The following is a 23042-nucleotide window of genomic DNA, read 5'->3' on the forward strand; positions in this document are numbered from 1 at the left end:
GGGTTGAATTATTTTATTTTATTTTATTTTATTTTATTATTTTATTTTATTATTTTATTTTATTTATTTTATTTTATTTTCTTAAGACATTTACATAGCTGCCCATTTTCTAACCAACTCCAGGCAGCTCCCAGTCAAAAGTGAAAACATATAAAACCATATTAAAACTATTAAACTAAGCACATTAAAGCATTAAAAACAACAAAAATAATGGTAGCGCTAAGGGCTTTTTGTTGCAAGGAATATATTGGTTTGAATGGGTTGATCAACCACTCTTATTAAAAAAACCAGTCTTACTTGGAGCAACTGAGGTTCCAGGTTGATAGATTGTATTTCATTTCAGGCGGCAATTTATTTAAGCTGTGTTTCAGGAATAATGTGAAGGCTTTAAAAAAAAAAAAAAAAGAGCAAGTGTTGGTGGGGGAAGGACCACATTACATTGCCCTCCTGGTGAGTGGTGCCATCTCCCACCAGTTTATTTTGTGCAAAAGAAGCCAGAATTTGCAGGACAGGATTCATTGTCAAATTATGAAATAATAAATTGAGAGCCTATTCTTAAGATTTGTGCTCAAATTCCAGTAATCTTCACAACAGAGTTAAATATTAGGAAGCAAGACATCAGAGGATGCTGTCCTGGGGAATTCAACATAATGCCCCTGACAAAACCTTTGATCTTTTTGATCAAAAACGTCAGATTTTTTCTATGTTGCTTCTATTAGCATTTCAATACTTTGTACATTGGTCAGTTTTTGAGGATCATATGCACAGCATTTCAGACTTTAGACCAGAACTTAGTTTCTTTAGGACTTAAACTTAGTTTCTTGGTGAAATGATTTGTTTTTATGACTAGCCAAAGAAGCTGAATGTGTTTGAGTCTTGAGGTTGTTGTTTTTTTTAACTCCCTTCTCTCTTTCAGGGCTAAATTGCTATTTACATAACTGCTCTTTGTACTCCTCTATATCTGGAGCCCAAAGAATTGGCCTAGGCATTTTTGGTAGTAGTTCTTGACAGAAACTTTGACAAGTTCTACTTGTCAAGAACTTGTCAAGTTCTACTTGACTCTGAGTTCTACTCAGAGTTTGTTTCTGAAAAGATCTTCCCTAAAATAGGAGAATCTTTGCAAGTCTGTCAAAATTAGTGGGAGGAAATACATTAGAATAGTAGCAAACTTGAAGATAAAGTTTCGTTCTCCGAGCTTGTGGGTTGGTTTCTGAATGTTTCATTACCAGGCTAGGTAATATCTTCAGCAGAGTTTAAGGGATGTCATTGTCTGTGTTCTTCGGTTTATAAGGGCTTCAGGTATAGGTGTGTCAAGTGAGGGCCTTGTGATGGGTCACAAACTTGTTTAAGCATTTAAGAAAAGGTGGTAGATTTTTCATTTTGTTAAGTTCATTGATAGGAGAAGACATTACTGAATGAACCTTTCTCTTTTATTGCTAGTGTTTGAAACCAAAGGAGGAAATGGGGAGGTGAGAATCAAGCCCAAAAAAGGAGGCCCTAAGGGCAAGAAGCCCGAAAGCCTGCACTTGGAGTCTACCGAAGAAGAACAGACTTTTTTGAAAGAAGCCTGCCTTGAATTCATTGATACAGTCCCTGTGCAGAAGACTCTAACTACTTCACCTGTCCTGAGGCCGAAGCTGAAGAAACAGCCCAGTTTCTTGAGCCACTCAGATAAGTGTTGCTGTTTGCTATGTTCTGATGTCATCCTTTCCACCATTTGCCTCCGTTGGCTGATCATCTCAGTGGAGGGAGATTTGACATTTGGGAAGAGAGGGGAAGGATTGCATCTCCTTGAGGCCATTCTGCAACGGTGCACCACTGTGGCCCAGCGCATCGCCCAGGTGGTAGCAGGTGTATGTCAGCAGGAAGGGAAGAAAGTTGTCGCTCCATGTCAGTCCACCGTTGGGTTCCTTGATGGCCTAATGGCCCACATCTACGTGCTTCTGACAAAGCAAAGCATGAACAGCAGTAGACCAGGGAAGAAACTCTGGCAGTTTCTGGAGAAGGGTTTGACCTTCCTTTCCTCCAAAAGGCCTCAACTGCTTGAACTTGAATACTGCAGGGCCCAACTCCTCCTTGCCAGAGCTGTGGCTGCAATTTCTGTTCTCACCTCCAGACAAGACAGTTATGCAGAAAATATACTGTCCAGTACTTGGTCCTGGAAGTCCCCATTGCCTCTTACTGGAAACCAGGAAATCAAGCCGGGAACAACAACAGAAGAGACTTTCAATACAGTTTATGCATCGTCTCTGAAAAGCAGAACAAAGAAGCAGCCAGGACCTGTCTCAAAATCGAAGCCTAAGAGAATCAGAGGGACCAAAGCTCAGCCTGTGGTCAACCTAAATGACCCCTTTGCCCTGGCTGACTCTGATTCAGACACTCCTCCCATTGTTCTTAAGCCCCCTATTGAATCCTTCTGTACCCCCGCCCAAAAATCCCTTCCGGTCTCCAAGAAAAACCTGTCCTTAAGTGCCAAGTCCATCATTACCCACAAGGCTCCATTTGTGGTGTTTGAGGAATCCTCTCCAAAACTGAACCCTGAACTTCCAAAGGCTCCCAAAGTAACCAGGAGAATGAAATCCCGAATTAAGGTAACTTAATTAACTTGAGGGATCGAATAACCATGAAATGAAAGGAGGTTTGACTTTGCAAATGAATGTTATTCTCATAAAACACAGAATATTTTGCTTAGCTGGTGTATACATATATAAAGCGGGTTGGCTTTAATTGCAAATGCATTACATGTGTAATCAACATGTTTCTTGTGGGTGTTGATATAGTGGTGGTCTCAAAAGCTCCAAGAATCTTAACCAGTGGTTGGGCAGGATGACAAGTTAATGGTTCATTGCACGGTCAGCCAGATGTTTAGACTAGATTTGGCATTTTTATCGAGCCCTTCCCAAGGAACTGGGACAGGCAGATGTTAATGTTTGTTATCTTCTCTAGATCTTTCTCTTCAGTTGTCCCCAGGCACTGCCATGTCCACTATTCTGACTTTTTTTTTTGGTCTTTCTGATGAACAATTGTTTAAGTCTGAGGTATTATATAGCAGGTGCCTGTCGGTATGAATTCTAAAGTCCCAGACCACTTTAGTTTCTTCATTTATTTATTTATTTTTAATTTATATGCCGCCCTTCTCCGGAGACTCAGGGCGGCTTACAATGTGCTGAGCAATAGCCTTCATCCTTTTTTATATTTATACAAAGTCAGCTTATTGCCCCCACAACTGGGTCCTCAATTTACCTACCTTAGAAAGGATGGAAGGCTGAGTCAACCTTGAGCCTTGGCGAGATTCGAACCTGCAGTAATTGCAGGCAGCTGGTCTTAATAACCAGCTTAATAACAGGGTGCCTTAGACCACTATACTACCAAGGCTTTCAATTGCTTTCAATTGCTTTCTCGGTTTTGTGGTCCCGTCAGTTCTTGCTTGCAGACAAATGGTATTTCTTGCATATCTTCCAAAGCATCATTGTTGCTACTTTGTCGTGCTGTTGTTTGTAGTCACTCTGTGCGATCTTTTTTGCAGCAGTGAACTAAGTGGTCCACTGTTTCTTCAGCTTCTTTGCAGAAGCGGCACTTACTGTCTGTTACTGTCTTCTCAATACTGGCTTTCTATGCATTTGATCTTAAGGCAGCCAGAATTAGCCCCTCTGTCTTTTTCTTCAGCTTTCCTGCTCTTAGCCATGGCCAGGTCTTATTATCCGCTTTGTCTGCTGTTTTTTTTTTTTTTAAATGACCATGTAATACTTTGTCTTTCCATGTCCCTTTTTGGTGGTTATTATTATTAGATTTTTATCCCAACGTTTTAATGTATATTTTGGTCAACTCAAGGCATTAAACGTACCTCATATTCCTGCCTCCTATTTTCCCCACACCAACAGTCCAATGAAATAGGTTGGGCTGAGAGAGAGGGCAACTAGTCTTTCATGCCTAAGTGAGGCCAAGAACCCAAAATCTCATGGTTTCCAGCACCTTAATCACTATACCAAACTTTTGCTGTATTCCAACCTCTCACCCCCCCCACCCCCACCCCACAAAAAAACCCCAGGTTCCCTTGTCCTGATTAGGGAACATGATTATTATAGTGTATAGTTGATATATAGCCTTTTGGGGGGGGGGGGAAATCAGCATTCTTTACTTCTGCATGTTACAGTTGTAATGGTTGCTTCGACCATTTGATACAGATTATAAGTGTTTTTTTTTTATAGTATATAGTTTTTTTCCTCATGCCATCACTCCTGAACTCCAATCTCACAGTGCTGTTTTATGTCTAAGTATATTTACGCATGTTGTATGGTGTTAGTATGGCTATAATATTTGTATGGCTATAATATTTTTATTATCCTTCCCATGTTCTTTAATACCCCCTCCTATTGGTAACATTATCATGATTATTATTATTCTGTTGCTTTGTGTGTACATTGAGAGTTTTTACACTGGAGATAAATTCTTTGTGTGTCGAATCACACCTGGCCAAATAAAACCTATTCTATTCTATTCTATTCTATTCTATTCTATTCTATTCTATTCTATTCTATTCTATTCTATTCTACTCTACTCTACTCTACTCTACTCTACTCTACTCTACTCTACTCTACTCTACTCTCATTGAAAAGCATATAAATCTCTTTGTTTCTAAATTTTTAAAACACAGACACTTCTTGCTTAACAATCCTAATTGGAACCAGAACATCCATCACTAAGCGATGATGTCATTAAGCAAAACATCACATGACTGCACTGCTTAGTGATGGCGGTTTTGACAGTCGTTTGGTGAGGACTTCATGCTTCTCCTGCCTTACAGCACTCACTTCCACTTCAAACCCACCCATCCACCTAACTCCCTCCATCTCTCTGACCCTTTTGGCCATTCTGTACTCTACCATCCCTGCTGCTCCCTTCACCTTCTTTTCCAAGAAAATGAGAAATCCCATCCTTTTGTCCTCCCCAGATTCCCTTCAGCGATGACAGTGATGCTGAAAGCCATCCAGAAGCAGGGCCAGAATCCCAGCTCCGTGTTGAGAATGAACCAATGGCTGCTACTCGCAGGACAGGACGGAGAGTAACATCTAACAGAAAACCAGCTAAGGCAAACCTTGCTAAAACGGAGAAGTGCAGCGCTGGCTCTTCACAGGAACATTCCAAAATGGTAAACCCCCAGCTTGGGAGGCCAAACACTAGGAGAGGCACTAGACAAGAAAAGCAAGAAGAAATCCAGAAAGCTTCCAAGGAGAGAATTCTTCAGGAAGATCAAGGAGGAGGAGAAGAGAAAGAGATTCTAAAGACAAACAAGGAGAGCTCAGAAGACAACATTGAAGTCTTGCGAGGTTCTGATGAAGAGGAAGCTATTAAGGGTAGGCTTTATTTTATGAAAATAGAAAGCAAAAATCAAGGGGTGAATAGCCTGCAGATTCATATTAATATCAGCAGAAATGCAAAACACTTGACGCGGAAATTGGAAATGGAGCTGAGATTATAGGGATATAAATAAACTCCATCTGAACTAAGAAACTGGAGGATACATGGTTTCTGTCAGTCTCTTCTTCTCCCCATCTGCTTCCTTCCTTCCGTTCTTATGCTTTATGCTTTGAAGCATAGCACCCACTGAGCTCCAGTGGGTGTGGAGATCTGTTAAACACAAATTCTTAAGGGGTTTGGAAAAATGTAAAGGCAACAAGGAAGGAAAGAAATCAACAGAAAAAAATCTGCTTTAACTTATATCTAAAATTTACCATTGGAAGTAGTATTGATTTCTGATCCCAACTTCCTGCTTACTTCAAATTCTTCTTTGCCTGCCTGGCCCAACAGTTGTGGTAGCCAACTGAAAAAGGAAATGTTGATGCCAATTTATTTATTTATTTTTTGGGGGGGGGGGAATTAAAAATTGGCTGGAGGAAATTACCCAATTAAAAATGGAATTTAAACCATTTAAAGCATTATTCCTAATAATTAGGAATAATTATTCCTAATTATTAGGAATAATTAACCCAAAAATAGACAAATCTTTACAATATCTAATACTTCATATATTAACGGCAGCAAGGATTACCGTCGCATATGAATGGAAACAAAATAACATACTAGGAGAGGAAACAGTAATTCCAAATATTCTACAATGTGCAGAAATGGATAAGATGACGCTAGAAATTAAGGAGAGGGAAGAGTTGGAATATTATAGAGTGTGGAACAAACTATATGATTGGTTAGAAAAAAGAAATCAAAATAAGAATTTGGAATATTAACTTAATCAGGTTAAAACTAGGAAGTGTAAATTACTGAATAGTGTTAACCAGATAATGATGGTTCTGTAAATAGATACTAATGTATAAGAATAGAGAATATATATCCATGTCGATACAGTAAGATGTAAAATAATATATGATGTAATGTTATGTTTGTTATGTGTTTTTAATGTGTTTTCATTTTTTGTTGTATTTTTCTTTATTTTATTTTTAAAAGTCAAAAGTTCAATAAAAATTATTTTTTAAAAAAAGAAAAAGGAAATGTTCAGGCCTTGCTTCTCTAAAACTTTGCCTTTGCATTTGGGATTTTTTAAAATTGATTTTTACGAGACTCAGCATGATCATTTCCATCCACTGAGATCGCATCATATATCATGTAGCTGAATATTTCAACCCACCTGAGCAGAAGCCTCCTTCCTTTTCAAATATATTACTGTGGATTTGCAGCAACAGGCCCACATAGATGATGCACTGTAAATCCATAAATCAATCTTTTCTAGATGTTTACTGTCCAGATTAACATATCTTTAGCAACCCTGATTTAACACTAGAAGGCATCAAATGTTGAGTTTCCAGCCTTTGTGGACTTAGAAAGAAGGCATGGATTATGATCATAGCCTCAAAGGCAATATTTTGACGTCTGGTCTGGGCAAGATCAAAAAGTTTTGGTGTTCTGTTTCTTTATCTCCTGCAGAAACTCGAGGACAACCAAGCACAGAAGATCAGGAGGTCCTCCGGAGAGATTTTAGCACTGCCTTACAGGGAGGGTTTTCAGCTACAGAGAAGAAAGCTTTGGAAGATCCCTTCAACTTAAACGCACTTGCCTCCTCACTAGACGCCCCTGCTGGTAAAGAGCCACTGAAATCTGTTTTCTGTCAAATCTTCTTTTAAAAATGATACTATTGTTGGAAAGGTTTACCTAAACTATGGCTTACACAATATACTGTGTGAAAACCCTTTCATCTTTTTTAACAGAGAAGTTTGAATTCTGCTATTTTTGTGGATCATTTATTTTTAAATTTCTATTCTAGTTTTCACTGCTACAGTTGACCAAGTTCAATCTATTGCCTAGGTTTACTGGTATTTTTTAGACTAGTGTCCTTCGATGTAGTTTTTGATGATTCCAGAAATCATTGGTTGTACTGGCTATGGCTGATGAGATGAGAAACCTATGCATCATTGGAAGGCACTGGACTGGGGAAGGCTGAGTTAAAAATATCAGCAATAGTTTGTACCAGCTGCCTTCCACAAACAAAAATCCATAGATTTCAGCCTATTGCTGGCAATTCTCATGACTCAGAATTCTTAGATTACGAACACATCTGCTTTCTTGGTACCGATTTAGTAATATTGAGACATCAATTAGTTTTTTGAGTGTCAAAAGTATTAATTTATAGCTTATAGGGCTGTAATAGGAGGAGTGAAGCAACTAAATCCACCCAGTTCAGCCTATAATTAAACATTTGCTTGGTTAGCAAAGGGCATTAAGAATGTCCTAATTGGTTCCACATGGTAAGGGAAGTTTCCATGATAGCCATAGGCAAACTAGGACTAAGGAGAGATGACTCGATCAACCTGGGCTTCATGCTAGCAGGAGAAAAAGTAAAATTAGTGTCCCCATGACAAACACAGAAATTGAGTTGGCTACTTGAGAAAAAATCTTTTAAATCTACCGAAATGCTAGTTGTCTGGCTGCAGCCTGTATGTATTACCTCTTTATAATGTTTAAAATGGAAAATGAAGAATCATGTCTATCCTGGCTTGAGCTACGAGAAGGATGTGGAGTGCAGATCTACAAATGAATCTTTAGGAAAGAAGAACTTATTTCTGAATGTATTTTGGCTGACGTAGCCCACATTGGGAAGAGAGGGAACCATGACTAGAGAAATCAGGTTAATAGATTAATATTGCAAATTCAAAAGGAGAACTAACGAACACTGCTCGAGTATGAAATAGACCGAGTAATAATCTCAACATAACCACATTCGGGTTTTCACTGATCGTCGGCTTTTGTTTTTCTTCCCTAACTTGCAATGTTACAGACATCTTATCCATGGACTCAGTCTATGACTCCCTGCAAGCTGCTTTTCATTCAATTGCCCATTATCCACTGGGTGCCCTCTACAACCATCTCTGTCAACTCATGGCGCTGTGTATTGGGAACCAGGACCCCATTGCTACTGCCTATCTGGTTTCTGAGTCAGTCTCTATCACTCTTCGTCATCAGAAGGTGACCATGATTCATAAGAAAGTCAAGTAAGTTCATAGTGATGGAAGGGGAAAAGGGGAACATGGTGTTGTGGCCCATACGCAGCCTGTGCAGTTAGTAACTGATTCAGACAGTGAGGAGGCTGGTGTGGTGCTGCGCCAGCAGCCTGTGCAGCTGGCACTCGAGTCGGACAGTGAGGAGGCTGTAGAAGATGTGGTGCCAGAGGTGGGGATTCAGCCAGGGCCTTCAGAACCTCCAGAAGCTCCTTTAACTGAAGAGGACGAAGAGGAGGAGCCTCTTCTCAATGCACGGGCACACAGAGCTGCCAAAAGGCAGGAGTGGCTCCTCAGGAGGAGATCTCCTCGAGAGTAAGGCTTGGGGCTAATTGGCCACTCCCTTAGCCTATTTAAGGAGGAACACCGGCTGAAGCAATTTGCAGGGAACAACTTACTTCACATACCTTCATGTCTTGTCTTGCTTATCTTATCAGCTTCCTACAAATTGCTTCTGGGCATTCTGTCAACCATAGTAAGCTTTCAGTTATTCTTCTTTGAATTCTTCTTTGAATTGTATATAAAATATACAAAAGTATGAAGGCTATTGCTTAACGCATTGTAAGCCGCCCTGAGTCTCCAGAGAAGGACGACATATTAAAAAAAAAAAAAAGAATTCTTGGTGGCTGTTAATGCAATTAATTAACAGCCGTTGTTGTAAAAGACTGGTTTATTTAGTAAACTAAGGTTTGATCTGACTTTGTGTGTGCTGTGTTCTTTGGGGTCTGTAGCTGGGGCAGAACACATGGTATCTTATCAATTTGACAAGTGTGGCAAGTGCAAGAATGTAAAAACGACACCAAACAATCCTATCCTTATTCACCATGCTGGTGGATCTGAACAAGGTTCCTCATTGGAAGGAGATAATCCCAGAACAGGAGTTCATAAAGGTGCTTATCAGACAGGCTCTTTCAGTGATTTTGCTGTGATTTTATACCAAATGGAAGTAAAGTTGCAAGAGATGCAGCAGAACTGTCTTATTACTATGAATCTTCTGGAAATCAGATTAGTAAACCGTGCAGAGATATAGTGGGTAGCCTCCCTGTGGGTATATATTTGTGAAACATCTATAGAAAGGAGTACATCTGAAAGCATATTTTTGCAATAAAGCAGAGACGCATTTTAAGAATGTTTTAATAATCTTAGTGTTACATTTCCTCCTTAGCAAAATTAAAAAAACATCAGTGGCCAGTGTTTCCAAGCAACTGGAGGCACTTACCCTGCAAGAAGGAAAAGCGGATTCTCGGCTTCAGCAGCTCTTAGAACTTCAGAACGTTTTTGAGTTCAGTTGCCCCAGGTCAACAGGGTTGGAAACAAAGAAATTCAGAGAAGGCCTGCAGGAAATCCCCCCTGGTATGTGATGGATGTGTAAGACAGAATTGTATTTTGATTGTGGTTGGCAAGTAGCACCACTCTGAAAAGGAAGACTGTTCTCAGACATAAGGGGGCCTTCTCAGAGATGTATGTTAATGTGCACGTGGGCATGTATGTGCGCTTTCAGGTCAGTTTTGAATCTTCATGACTGGACTAGCCCCTCCAATTTTCTTGGCAAGGTTTTTTGGGGGGAAGTCCTTTGACTTATTTGCTAAGAGAGAATGACTGGTCCAAGGTCACCCAGCTGGCTTCATGCCTAAGGCTGGACTAGAACTCATGCTCTCTTGGTTTCAAGCCTGGTACCTTAACACTACACCAAACTGGTTCTTGTGCATTAATACAGGTAGTCCTTGACTTATAACAGTTTAGTGACCGAAGTTACAACATCACTGAAAAAACTGACTTATGACTGTTTTTCATACTTTACCAACATTGTAGCATCCCCATGGTCATGTGATTTACATTCAGAGTTTTGTCCTGCCCATCTTTTTTCAATCGTTAATTGGGTTTTTCATTTTACTGCTCTAACTTTTGGGGGGCTAAAAAATACAGGGTTTAAAGGAGGAGAGCGATGAGCAGAGATGATGGCTTGAAGGCCTAGTTCAAGATATTGAAGTAGAATTTTCTCTGTGTTGTGCTTTGGCAAACAACACAGTTTTTTGCCTGTGTTGTTTTACTGTGATATTACTACCTCGTTACATTTTCTCTTTTCAATTGACTTATTTAAGAGTCTTGCTGTCTCCTTCTTAGGAGTCACTGTGTGCATAATGACTCTGGTGAGCACCCAGCCAGAGACCACTGGGGACATCCTCTTATTGACAAGGTTAGAGAAAGGTGCTACTCCTGTGAACATCCAGATACAGACTCTGCATGCCAAGGTAAGAACAGCAAAAAGGAGAACTTTAAATCAGGGGTCTCCAACCTTGGCAACTTGAAGACTTGTGGACTTCAACTCCCAGAATTCCTTAGCCAGCAAAGCTGGGCTCTGGGAGTTGAAGTCTTCAAGTTGCCAAGGTTGAAGACTCCTGCTTTAAACTTTCTGGATATAGGCCATGTTTTATCTCATAATATTCCTTGGTGTGTTTTTTTTTCCAGGTCTCCTTAAGTGCAGCTCTAAGTGAATTCGAAGCCATCCTGCAAAAACAAAAAGAGATCTCAAATTTCACACAGAAAGAGGATTGGTGGACTGGTCGGATAGCATTGGACAAAAGAATGATGGTGAGTCTGCTTTCCTACTACACATAGTTCTCTTTCATATCAAGGGCAAAAACCCTTCATTTAGTAGATTAAATTAATCCAATTTAGCACGTTTGTTCTGCCTATATTAAAACTACTTTCCTCTTTCAGTCAAGTTAAAATTTGCAGTTTAGTTAGTTTACTTTATTGATTAGCCCTTGTGCCATATCGAAGTGCAGAGTGCAGAGTTCCAGACACAAATTATTACTAAAATCTGATTAAAAACCGTCTAAAATGGAATTGGATAAAATACAATTTAGAACGGAATTGGAATAAAATACAGTTTAAAATGAAACTGGAATAAAATACAACAATTTAATATATAGATAAATAAAATATGATAAAATTATATTTCGCTATCACCCCTACAACCTACCTCAATCAGTCCCACATATGCCAATCTCAACCGAACCATTTTGCTTAAGTACTGTGCTGTGTTAAATCTGGCCGCACATAAGGTAACTTGTTTTGATATGGGGATCCCAGTGGGTCATTTGTTTGGTATATAGACCAAAGTACCTGTCTCTCACCCTCTTATACAGGCAACAATCAAATAGGATGTAAGCCAGATCTTCTACTGTATCTCTTCTGTTCTGCAGGTGCAGAGACGTTCATTGTAGGGTATAGAATGGAATCTCCCATATCTGACCATTTTGTCAGTCCTCTTGGTGGCTTCATCTCTGCTCTATAGTTTTCAAGGAATATAATGCCCATGATGTCCATGATCCTCTGGACATAAGTTATGTTGAATAGGGATAATGAGATTGTTAATCTAAGCACATGTAAAAGGCACTGCATTGACAAAAGTTGAGGTGGTGACAAGCTTGAAACGTTCTGAGTTCAACAAAAAGAATTGGAGATCAAGGCTGTCAGGATGATGTGCTGTCTTGATTGTGCAATCACATCCAATTCCTTCATGCTCCTTCAAGTTCTTCTCCCTCCCCAACACACACACACACACACCCAATACACATGTAATGAACTTTCTTCCTTTGGTGGGAATCAGAATCAGGTCAGGGGTAGCATCCTCCAAACCACACTGCTGTTGTGCTGTTCTGCCCCCACCCCCAGTTTAAAGGACTCTTCTGCTTGACTCCACAGGCGTTGATGGATTCTCTGGAGACACATGTGCTGAGCTGCTGGAAGATTGCACTCCTACCAGCCTGTGAGAATGACAGCTTGGTGAAAGAAGCCACCCATCTCCTAACACATCTCAGAGAATGTGGTTGTGAAAAGGTCGATTTAGCTTTGCTTAAGGTGAGGAGATGGACAGGCTTTGACCATAGAAGGTGAGGTTAGCCAGGTACACCTTGCCTTCAAAAGGGAGATTTAAAAAAAAAAAAGGGATTAGTTCTTCTGTCGGCACACCTTCAGAATTTTAATAAGCCTCCAGCCTGCAACATTTTCGGTCTCAAATGAGAAATCTGCCATGTTTTTAATTCCAATTGCCTTTTTGTTTTCTACTGTTATGATCGGCTCAGGTTATTATTATCAGGCAGCTCCGGACATGGGGATTTTTGTTTTGTTTTGTTTTTTTGATAGGTCATACTGGCTGGATCCCATCTGTTAACTCCACAACTTGTGGAGCACTTGGTACGGGGCCTTCACCCAGCTCAACCTGAGAGAGCCCTGAGCCTTCTACAGGAGACAGTGGACAAACTGAAATCATACACTGGCCAGGCACCAAGTGGCCACTTGGTGCTTGTGCTGGATAAAGTGAGTAAGGATGGAGCCCATCTCTGTTTCACCACAGGGATGAGCAAATGGCAAGGGCACATTCTTGTATTGTGCAAGAGGCTGCTGCCTGGATTCTCATCCCATGGAAACATGTAGAGAGAATCATCATGAAATATTTTGATCTTCTAAATATTCCAAGACTGGCCCAGCAACTTACCATATTATTGACTTGCTTCACCCAATAAATGTTTCATGGAAGGGGAACTGACCACTTGATCTTTCTTTGCAGCATCTCCAGAAGCTTCCTTGGGAAAACATACCATGCTTAAGAAGCCAGTCAATAACCCGGTTACCATCTCTACACTTTCTGCTTAGCTACTCACTTATGAAAAAGGTGAAGTATCTGTAACTTTCTGGAGGCTGAGAGCTTGACTCAGATATGCTCTTTTCCATCATGCTCTTTTCCATCACCCTTTCTGATGCATTTAATAGCAATTTTAACGCTATCATTAAATAACAGTTCTTTTGCATCTTAGGGTTCTGCCTCGTTATTGGAGTCTAAAGGGAAAAGGAGTGCTGAATAAATGCTAGGAGGCACTATTTTGCAAGAATCTGGGGAGATTTTTAGATAGTATTCATTTCCTTGCTTCCTCTCTGGCAAGTGGCAAGGAAGACTGATTCACTTAAGCTGGCCAATGCTATTAGCATCAAAGCCTCCATCTCTGATTTGTATAGTTTAGGCATTAGTTCTGCTGGACGAACAAAAATTGAGTCACCTAGTTCTGGTACTGGGTAAGATTACACCCAGTAGGTGAGATTATTACTATTATTAGGAGCCTGGATAGCTCTGCAGACTAAGGACTGTAATTTAACACCAGCTGTCTGCAATTAAAGTAAGTTTGAATCTTGCCAGGCTCAAGGTTGACTCAGCCTTCCATCCTTTCTAAGGTAGGTAAATTGAGGACCCAGTTTGTGGGGGCAATAAGCTGACTTTGTATTAAATATACAAAAGTATGAAGGCTATTGCTTAACACACTGTAAACCGCCCTGAGTCTCCGGAGAAGGGCGGCATATAAATCAAATTTAAAAAAATATATTAAATTTATTTACTGCCTATCTCGCTATGGGCTACTCTAGGTGGCTAACAATCATTTTTAAAAACAATAAAAAGGAAATTTAAACAAAGTGATTTGTTTAATAGAACAAAATAATAGAACAATAAAACAAACAACAAAAAAGAAAACAAAGAAAATACATCAATATGATTATAAAAAAGATGGGAGCAGAAAGCAGGGAGGGGAGGTGGCTTGCTGTCAATCTAGCAGCCACCTCTAGAGTTGAATTCCCCCATTAGATCCCCAGGCCAATTTGCAGAGCCAGGTCTTTAGGCTCTTATGGAAGGATAGGCGATTGGGGGCAGATCTTACCCTGGAAGGCACTGCAGCAGAGAAGGCTCTTCTTCTGGACAGTCAGAGTTCTTCAACCAATGGGATCCTCATTAGGCCTTCTCTGCTGGCCTAAGTAGAGCAACTGAGCTGTTTTGAGCTAAGAAAACTAGCATAATTTCTATAGCTCTAAAAACTCTGTTCCTTGTCTTGAGAAAGCCAGCGTGCAAACTAGGAGGAACAATCAACTTGATTGAGAGTGAAATATTGCTTACAAGTACCATTGTTTGTTTAAAGAATTTAAACTTTAAACTTTAAATTTGGGGGGGAAATTGTATGCAATTCCCCCCCCCCAATAGTTTAAAATAACCATTAAATAGTCCTTTAAAAGACTGAACAATATTAAAGGAGACCAAAGATGGTTGAATAGATAGAATAGAGACAGAGAGAAACAAACACAGATACAGATAAAAATATGGCTACATTAGAGCTTGATATACTGCAAGAAGTCATTTCAAAGAACAGTACAGTTTGTGGTAAACCTTTCTTGGCTCAGAAGCAATGTGCTAACCACAGCATGAATCCCACAATGGCCTTCCTTAATGCTCATTGGTGCTTTTACAGCTGATAATAGAAGACACACACACACACACACACACACACACACACACACACACTTTCTTCTCATGGACTTTGGATAATGAAGTGAAAATCCTCACATCCTAAAATTCGTGTCTGATTTCATGGTGCTTTATCGCCATCTAATGAAGCAACTCTTTTGATCTCTCTCAAACAGTATAGGGAAGAGACTATCCTTGATAATGGAGTCGATAGCAGCAGTACCTTCTATGTTCTGAACCCACACAAAAATCTTCCTGGCACAGAGCAGATGTTCAAAGAATGGTTTCAAGGGTAGGTATTTGCACTATGTATCTATCGCAGCCAATTTTGGATCCATCAGGGAAACTATAGCATTACACAATCTGTCCATAGGCTTCCTTTTGAATCAAAGTTGCTTATCATGTTGACACAGCTAAACTGACTCACTCCAACCAATCATCTTTTTCTTTCTCTGCTTGTTATTTGATAGTGAACCTGGATGGACAGGAGTGGTGGGAGAGGTTCCCAGTACAGACCAAGTACCACTGGCCCTCGAAGAACGTGACCTCTACATGTGAGTACAAGACAGTTGCATATCCTCTACTACTGCCAACAAAAAGTTTGAATGCTTGAATGAACTACAGATTGAGAACATGTGTAATGAAAGCTATTAAAACATAGAGGAAGTGGATCCTGGGTCTGACGTAGTTGCTCCGAGAGAATAACATTTTTTTTGGTTAGACTCTTAATTGCAAGGGTTCTTGCCTTTAAAAAAGGTTTTAATACAGTAGATCTCGGCTACATAGGCTCATTGGAGAAATGCTATTCATTGTCCGAGAAGTATGTGAGCAGAGGTCTAGAGCAGGGCTGTCAAACTCGCAGGCCGGGTGCGTCACTTGCTGGCCACGGCCACGCCCTGTTTAGTGAAGGGGGGGAAGTCACGATACGTCACGTGATGCTGCCATGACGATGAGAGTTTGACACCCCTGGAAGTCTCAGATAATAGGCAAAACCAAAATATCACAGAGAAGTAAGAACTGGTTTATGGGGAAAGAAAAACGTTTCTATGCCATAACTATATTTTGGGCTACTTACCAGGACAACAGTGTTGGAAACGCTTTGATTTCCTCCCCACCCCCCTTTTTCCCATTCCTATAACATTTATTAGTGGCTTTTATGACCCTACATTAAATGACAAGATAAGCAACAAGCTTATCCTGAAGCTTGTAATCCAAGCCTAGCCTCTTCCTAGAACCATATTAGCAAGTCATGTGCAAGAACACATTTAATAGATGTATTCAGTTCAGCTGGGAGGTTTTAGCAGACCTAATTCTTTTGCTAGCATCAAGCAAGAATGCCAAAGGAAAAGAATGGTCCCTTTGGATGATTAACTAAGCAGGCAATACTCTGCTGCTTATCATATCCTATATCATGTCATATCATGTATCTCATATATTTTGTATCATTATATCAAAAATACAATAAAAATATGGTAATGCTAATCAAATCAGAAGAGAATATACAGAGTAAGTAATTAAATGACTGACATTTGAAGAAACTAAAAATATATTCGTAAAGTGTTAATATAGAAATAGCTCAATCTTTTACGTATTATTAAATCTAATCATATATAGATCATCTATTGTTTCATCAGTTTTCATACAATATCTTATTTCAGTGCAGTGGTATTTATGTAATCTATTATTTAGGTACCTTAGAGTATTAAATGTAGATGACAAAGACAAAATAGATAGTCTATCAGTAGTAATCACAGTTTTGAATATTAATATTGCAAGCATTATTATTGGACTTTTTCTTCAAAATTAAATATAACATTGAAAATGAAATGAAAGATTCAAGAAAAAACACATATCAAAGTATTTGTTTTACAGCAGATTTCAGTCTAGGCTAAATTACTTGATATTTAAAAATTTCCAATGTATTGTTCCATTGTATGTGTGTATGAATATGGATATATGTATTTTTTATATGTTAATAAAGGAAAAATAACAGAATGGAAAAAACGCCTGCTGGAAGCAAACTTCTCACTCTCTTTTGCCATGGATAAATTGAGCAAAAAAGGGGATGCAGCTTTCTGATATGTGATTGAGAAGCAGCATTTTAAAATATTTTCTGTTTTTAGTTTCTGATGGTATATTTTTTAACATTTATATCTGCAAATGAATGGGAAATAGACAATCAAGAAATTGCACAATGGGAATCTGCCAGATTTTTTGAGGTGTCAATTTTTTTTTCTTTTTTTAGCTATGCTGGTCACGGGGCAGGCGCACGTTTTGTGGATTCCATCTTAAAAATGGATTGCAGAGCTGTGGCTTTTCTTTTTGGCTGCAGCAGTGCTGCTCTAGCTGTACAGGGCAACCTGGAGGGAACTGGTGCTATCCTCAAGTTCATCATGGCAGGATGGTAAGTTGCTAAAAGATAGTCAATCATCATGGTAATTGCCCAGAATCATAGTTCCTAAATCCTGATATACTGACTTCCAAGCTATGATGGGAAGAGTATACATGAAGCCAGTACAAAGAAATCTTAAAAGCAAGGGTCCTCAAATTTTTTCAACCGGGCCAATTCATGGTCCCTCAGACTGTTGGAGGGCCAGACTGGCTGGGTGGGCATGGCTGGGTGGTCAAGTTGACTGGGTGGGCATGGCCAATTTATTTATTGATATGAATTTTTATGTTTTACATCTATAGTTTTTATATAGTTTTATCTCACTATTGTGTGCCACCCAGAGTCACGTTTGGTAAACTGCTCTCATCAGGATCTAAGGCAAAAATATTCAGAAGGATCCAAAAGCTAATGCAGCTTCTATAAAAGCATTTGCAGGACTGAACTATTCATATAAAAACCTGGGCAAGATTGCATCATTGCAGATACTCAAATACCTGGGAAGGGAGTGGAGATAAAACCTCCCACAGCAAAGCCCATAATGAACTTGAGTGAGACATAGACTGGATCCCCCTCTTCCTCCTTCTCTCGCAACCCCCTGGCTGACTATGGCGGGGCCGGGAGGGTGTGCACGAGAGGAGAAGGAGTGGGAGGAGGAGGCAAGCCTCCGCTACTCCTTCCTCAGCAAGCCCAGATTTCCAAAAGGAAGAAAGAAAAACGGGTAGCGAAAAGCCCCAAGGAAAGCAAGTCTTTCCATGTGAGAAGACACACAGAGACAGGGAGTGAGAGAAAGGGAGAGATGCGCGCGCGCGCGCGCGCGCACACACACACACACACACACACACACACACACACACACACACACACACAGATGGAGACTGGCTGATGGGTGAGCGTCTTTGGCAAGGGCTGAATCGAGCCGAATCTGTCTCTCCCATTCCCCTCCCTGCCCTGCCTGACTGGTGGGAAATGGCAGGCGGCTAGTTCCGGGTTTACTCTCCGCCAAGAGAGAGAGAGAGAACGCTGCCAGGGGCAAATGGGGTAGGGAATGGGCTCCAGGAGGAGGAGGGGACCCAGTCTCCCCCATTGTGAAACGTGCTAGATTTTGCTGTGCTGTGCTGTGCAAAGCACTGCGAGAGCAGCGGGCAGGCATGGAGGGGGTATTGGGTCCCCGACCCAGCTCCACGCCAAAGGAAAGCCAGCCCAGCCGGGCTTCTCCTTCCCTCCTACCCTTTCCCCTGTACCCTTCCACCCACTCAAATCCTACTTTGGGACAGAGGAGCGTGTTGGGGCAATTGAAGATAAGGGCGACTGCTGGAAAGGGCAGGATGGGGGCGGGGCTTAATCACCACTGCACGCGGGCCGGATAGATTGCGTTGGCGGGCCGTATCTGTCCCGCAAGCCATAGTTTGAGGATGCCTGTCCTAAAGCTTCAGGAGCAAGGAGACATCATCCAACATGGAATGCTTGTGCAAGCCTAAGTATTACTCAAGTAAACTTTTTGCTTTGTTTTGCCTACTAATTGATGTATCCAGGATTCTGTTATAAACATGACTTGTGCTCACATACTTCTTTCCCCTCCCTTGTTTTCCAGTCCCCTGGTGCTGGGTAATCTCTGGGATGTAACAGATCGAGATATTGATCGCTATATGCAAGCACTTCTGAACAACTGGCTCAAGGCAGGTTCTGGAACCCCTTTGCTACAGTACATCATTGAATCCCGCCAGGCTCCCAAGCTCAGATACATGATTGGAGCTGCTCCAGTTGCATATGGCTTACCAGTATTCCTGAAATAGAAAACTCAACAAAACATGAGATATAACCTTTAAGGGGGGGGGGGAGTGAAAGGGGTTGAATGAATTTATTACTACATTTTGAATTGCCTTAAGTATACATTGTGTTTAACTTTCAAGAGAAAAGATAAACATTTAATTTATGCTAGTATATTTACCTTGCCTTTTTACTGTAGCAGGCCTGCATTCGTTCTTACAGAAGAACCTATGTAAGCTGCTATCTTTTGAAATATGTATCACATTTGTACAGAGTAAACGTTCAACAATTATTGTAAGTTATTAAATTGTATTTGTATTTTAAAGTTTCAAAACCTCAATAAAAGTTAAAAGCAAACAACTTCTGCGTATGCCCCATGGGGCATGTTGTGACAATGGCTGATGGTTAGATTCTGAAAGATCTCCTGTATGGAGAATTAGTGCAGGGAAAGCACCTCAGAGGGAGACCACAGCTGTGATATAAGGATATTTGCAAGAGGGACCTAAAGGCCCTGGGAATGGACATTAACAACTGGGAAACCCTGACATCCAATCGTTCAGCTTGGAGGCTAAAGACACAGCATGGCCTTCTCCAATTCGAAGAGACACTTGTTCGGCAGGCTGAGGCAAAGAGGCAGTCCCGGAACCAGAGAAATCTGGGGGTTGGGCAGGGGACAGAATGTATCTGCCCTCAGTGTGGAAGGGATTGCCACTCTCGAATTGGCCTTTTTAGTCACACTAGATGCTGTTTTAGGACCTCTTTCCAGAGCACGATACCATAGTCTCTTGAGACTGAAGGATGCCAATAAGATCTGTGTATACATGCAACCTGAACCTGGGGCAGGGGATATGTTCAAGTCTTTTTTTTTTTTTTTTATTGCAAAAGTTTTACAATTACATTTTCAGCCCTTTCCCCCCCCCCACCATCCCCCCCCAAACTTCCCAACCTCCCTAACCCTCCCTAACCCTACCCTCCCCCCAGACTTCCCTATAATATACTCATAACTGGTAAAGAAAGATAAAAAAAAAAACACAAAAAAAACCCTTAATATAACACTTATATAAAAACTTGAACCCCTCCCTCCCCTGTATAATTTTTCTTTTTACCCTCATTACCTTAAAATATTTCTAATACATTATTTTCAAATAAAAGCTATTTGATACTTTCTAGTTTGATATTTGTTCTGAACATATTCTAGCCACCTTTTCCATTCCCATTCATAAGTCTCTTGTGAACAGTCTTAAGTATGCTGAAATCTTCGCCATCTCTGCAAAACTGGCCATCTTCAAAGTCCATTCCTCAATAGTGGGCAAAGCTTCATTTTTCCAGTATTTACCTATCAACAATCTTGCTGCTGTTATCATATACAATATCAGTTTTGTTTCACCCGATGTAAAACCCTTAACTATACCCAATAAAAACAATTGTGGAGAGAATTGAATTTTTTTCTTCAAAACATTCTGCATGACCCACCAAATTTTTATCCAAAAAGCCTTAACTTTCCTACAGGTCCACCAAACATAATACGTAGCATCCAAACATTCACATCTCCAACATTTTGGCTGAACATTAGGGTACATACATGACAACTTTTTGGGATCTAAATGCCATCTATAAAACATTTTATAAAAATTTTCCCTCAGGTTCTGCGACTGTAAATTTAACATTCTGAACCCAAATTTTTTCCCATGTTTCCAACATCACTGGTTCTTCAAAATTTTGTGCCCACTTAATCATACAATCTTTAACTAATTCAGTTTCTGAGTCCCTTTCTAGCAAAACATTATAAAGCCTTTTGATATGCATTGGACCTTTCTCTTTTATATGTCTAACCAATTCTTCCTCGTGCAACATAATACCAGTTTTTTGGTCCTCTTTCCATCTCAATTGTAATTGATTATATTGTAACCAAGTTAAATTAATCCCTTCGTCCAACAGTGTCTTCAATGTCTTCAGCTGCCATCTGCCCGCATCTGTAAAAAGAACCTCTTTGTAAGAAAACCCCCCGAGTGACATTATATTTGTATTCCATAAAATATGACCAAGATCCAGCCATAGTGGTATTTTATAATCCCATTTGAGTCGGTGCTTCTTCCAAACTCTCATCAAAGAGTCTCTAAGTATATGACTTTTAAATACTTTATCAACTTTGTCATCATAAAATAAGTAAGCATGCCATCCAAATTCAAGATCAAAACTTTCTGCATTCAATATTGCAGCCTTTTTACTTCCAAACCAATCACTTGTTAAGGTTAAAGCTGCTGCATCGTAATATAACTGTAGGTTTGGAAGTTTAAGACCTCCTCTTTCTGGAACATCTTGCATAATTTTCAGTTTCACTCTCGGCTTTTTCTCGTTCCAGACAAACTTATTAAGTCCAGTTTGCCAGACTTTCAATTGTTTATCACTTTTAAGCACCGGAATCATTTGAAACAAAAAAAGAAATCTTGGCAAAATGTTCATCTTAACTGCTGCTATTCTTCCAAGTAGAGACAGCTGCAGTTTTTTCCAAGTCTCCATGTCTTTCTGCACCTCTCGCCACAACACCTCATAGTTATTTTGAAACAATTTCATGTTTGATTCTGCAACCTGAACTCCTAGATATTTTACCTTAGGTACAGTCTCAAAACCTGCCCTCCTTTCAAGCTCATATTTACGATCTTGTGTCATATTTTTAACTATCATTTTAGTCTTTTTTGGATTCAGTCTAAAACCTGAAACTTTACCATAGTCTTGTATAATGTCCTTCATCAGGATTATTGATTCCATTGGTTGTGATAGGGTAACAACCAGATCATCTGCAAATGCCTTTATTCTGTAATCCTCTTGCCTAATCATTATACCTTTCAAGATATTAGAGTCCCGTATTGTATTTAGCAAGACTTCTAGTGTTAGGATAAATAAAAGTGGGGACAACGGACATCCCTGTCTTGTTCCTTTTTCAATTTTAAACTCTGTTGTCAAGCTTCCATTAATAATAATCTGTGCCTTTTGCTCTTGGTAAATTGCTGAAATCGCCTGTATAAATTGATCCCCAAAATCCATCTTTTTTAAAGTCTTTAGTAGAAAATTCCAATCCACTCTGTCAAAGGCCTTCTCTGCATCCAGAAAGACCAGCACTGCAGGAATCTGTTTATTCTTCTCTAGATATTCCAATAAATCTATTACTTGCCTTACATTATCCTTCATGTGTCTGCCCTCGATAAATCCCGCTTGATCATCATGAATCACCTTTTGAATTACTGGCATCAACCTGTTGGCTAATACTTTCGCATAAATTTTATAATCTGTATTCAAAAGAGATATTGGTCTATAGTTCTCTGGTTTTTTAGGACCGACTTGTTCTTTTGGTATCAAAGATATATAAGCTGTTGTCAATGATGGGGGTATTTTACCCCCTTGTTGAATATTGCAAAATAAATCTCTGAGTTGTTCCACCATTTCAGCTTGCAAAGTTTTGTAATACACTGCGGTCAAACCATCCGTGCCAGGAGCTTTGGCTGTTTTTAGCTGTTTAATTGCTACTATTATCTCCTCCTCTGTTATAGGATAATTCATTCTTTCCTTTTGTTGATCAGTAATTTTTGTAACTCTTTTATCGTTTAAATATTTTTCTATGAGTCCATTCTGCACCTCCTCTTTGGCATATAATTTAGTATAATAGTCCACAAAAGCTTCTTTAATTAATTTTTGTTGAGAAATTTCTTTCCCTCCAATATCAATACTATCAATAGTCCGTATACTTTGTTTTTTTCTCAATGTGTAAGCCAACCATCTGCCCGGTTTATTAGCGTTACAAAATGTATTGTGCTTCGCATATTGTAAGTTTGTTGCAACTTGTTCCGCCATAAGCATTTGAAATTGGTCTTTCAAAAGTTTTATAGCACCGCATATTCTTTCATCTGTTGGATTTTTAATAAGTAACTGTTCTTTATTCTTTATTTCTATTTCCAATTCAGATCTTTTCTTTTGTCGAAACAGTCTATGTTTAGAGTTCATGTAAATAAGTACCCCTCTCATATAAGCTTTACTTGCATCCCATACAATTTCAATTGGGGTACCTTTATTCAAATTTATTTCAAAAAATTCT

The 23042-nt window shown here is 39.7% G+C and overlaps 1 protein-coding gene across 1 annotated transcript in view; it reads left to right on the plus strand.

The window, feature by feature from the left end:
- ESPL1 (extra spindle pole bodies like 1, separase) overlaps positions 1 to 18978 on the plus strand; it is a 42420-nt gene extending 23442 nt beyond the window's left edge. Inside the window, exons 17-30 of the mRNA XM_070934974.1 lie at positions 1441 to 2591; positions 4952 to 5354; positions 6937 to 7089; positions 8285 to 8498; positions 9670 to 9857; positions 10629 to 10756; positions 10974 to 11096; positions 12216 to 12371; positions 12657 to 12830; positions 13081 to 13185; positions 14973 to 15088; positions 15267 to 15350; positions 17042 to 17200; positions 18777 to 18978. Of these exons, the coding sequence (XP_070791075.1) occupies positions 1441 to 2591; positions 4952 to 5354; positions 6937 to 7089; positions 8285 to 8498; positions 9670 to 9857; positions 10629 to 10756; positions 10974 to 11096; positions 12216 to 12371; positions 12657 to 12830; positions 13081 to 13185; positions 14973 to 15088; positions 15267 to 15350; positions 17042 to 17200; positions 18777 to 18978 (3356 nt within the window). The remainder of the gene's footprint in view (positions 1 to 1440; positions 2592 to 4951; positions 5355 to 6936; positions 7090 to 8284; positions 8499 to 9669; positions 9858 to 10628; positions 10757 to 10973; positions 11097 to 12215; positions 12372 to 12656; positions 12831 to 13080; positions 13186 to 14972; positions 15089 to 15266; positions 15351 to 17041; positions 17201 to 18776) is intronic.
- Positions 18979 to 23042: the final 4064 nt, after the last annotated feature.

The sequence above is a fragment of the Pituophis catenifer genome, unplaced genomic scaffold (genome assembly GCF_029215685.1).
Source record: "Pituophis catenifer annectens isolate HBS135680 unplaced genomic scaffold, rPitCat1.0.hap2 SCAF_2, whole genome shotgun sequence".
Taxonomy (NCBI): Eukaryota; Metazoa; Chordata; class Lepidosauria; order Squamata; family Colubridae; genus Pituophis; species Pituophis catenifer.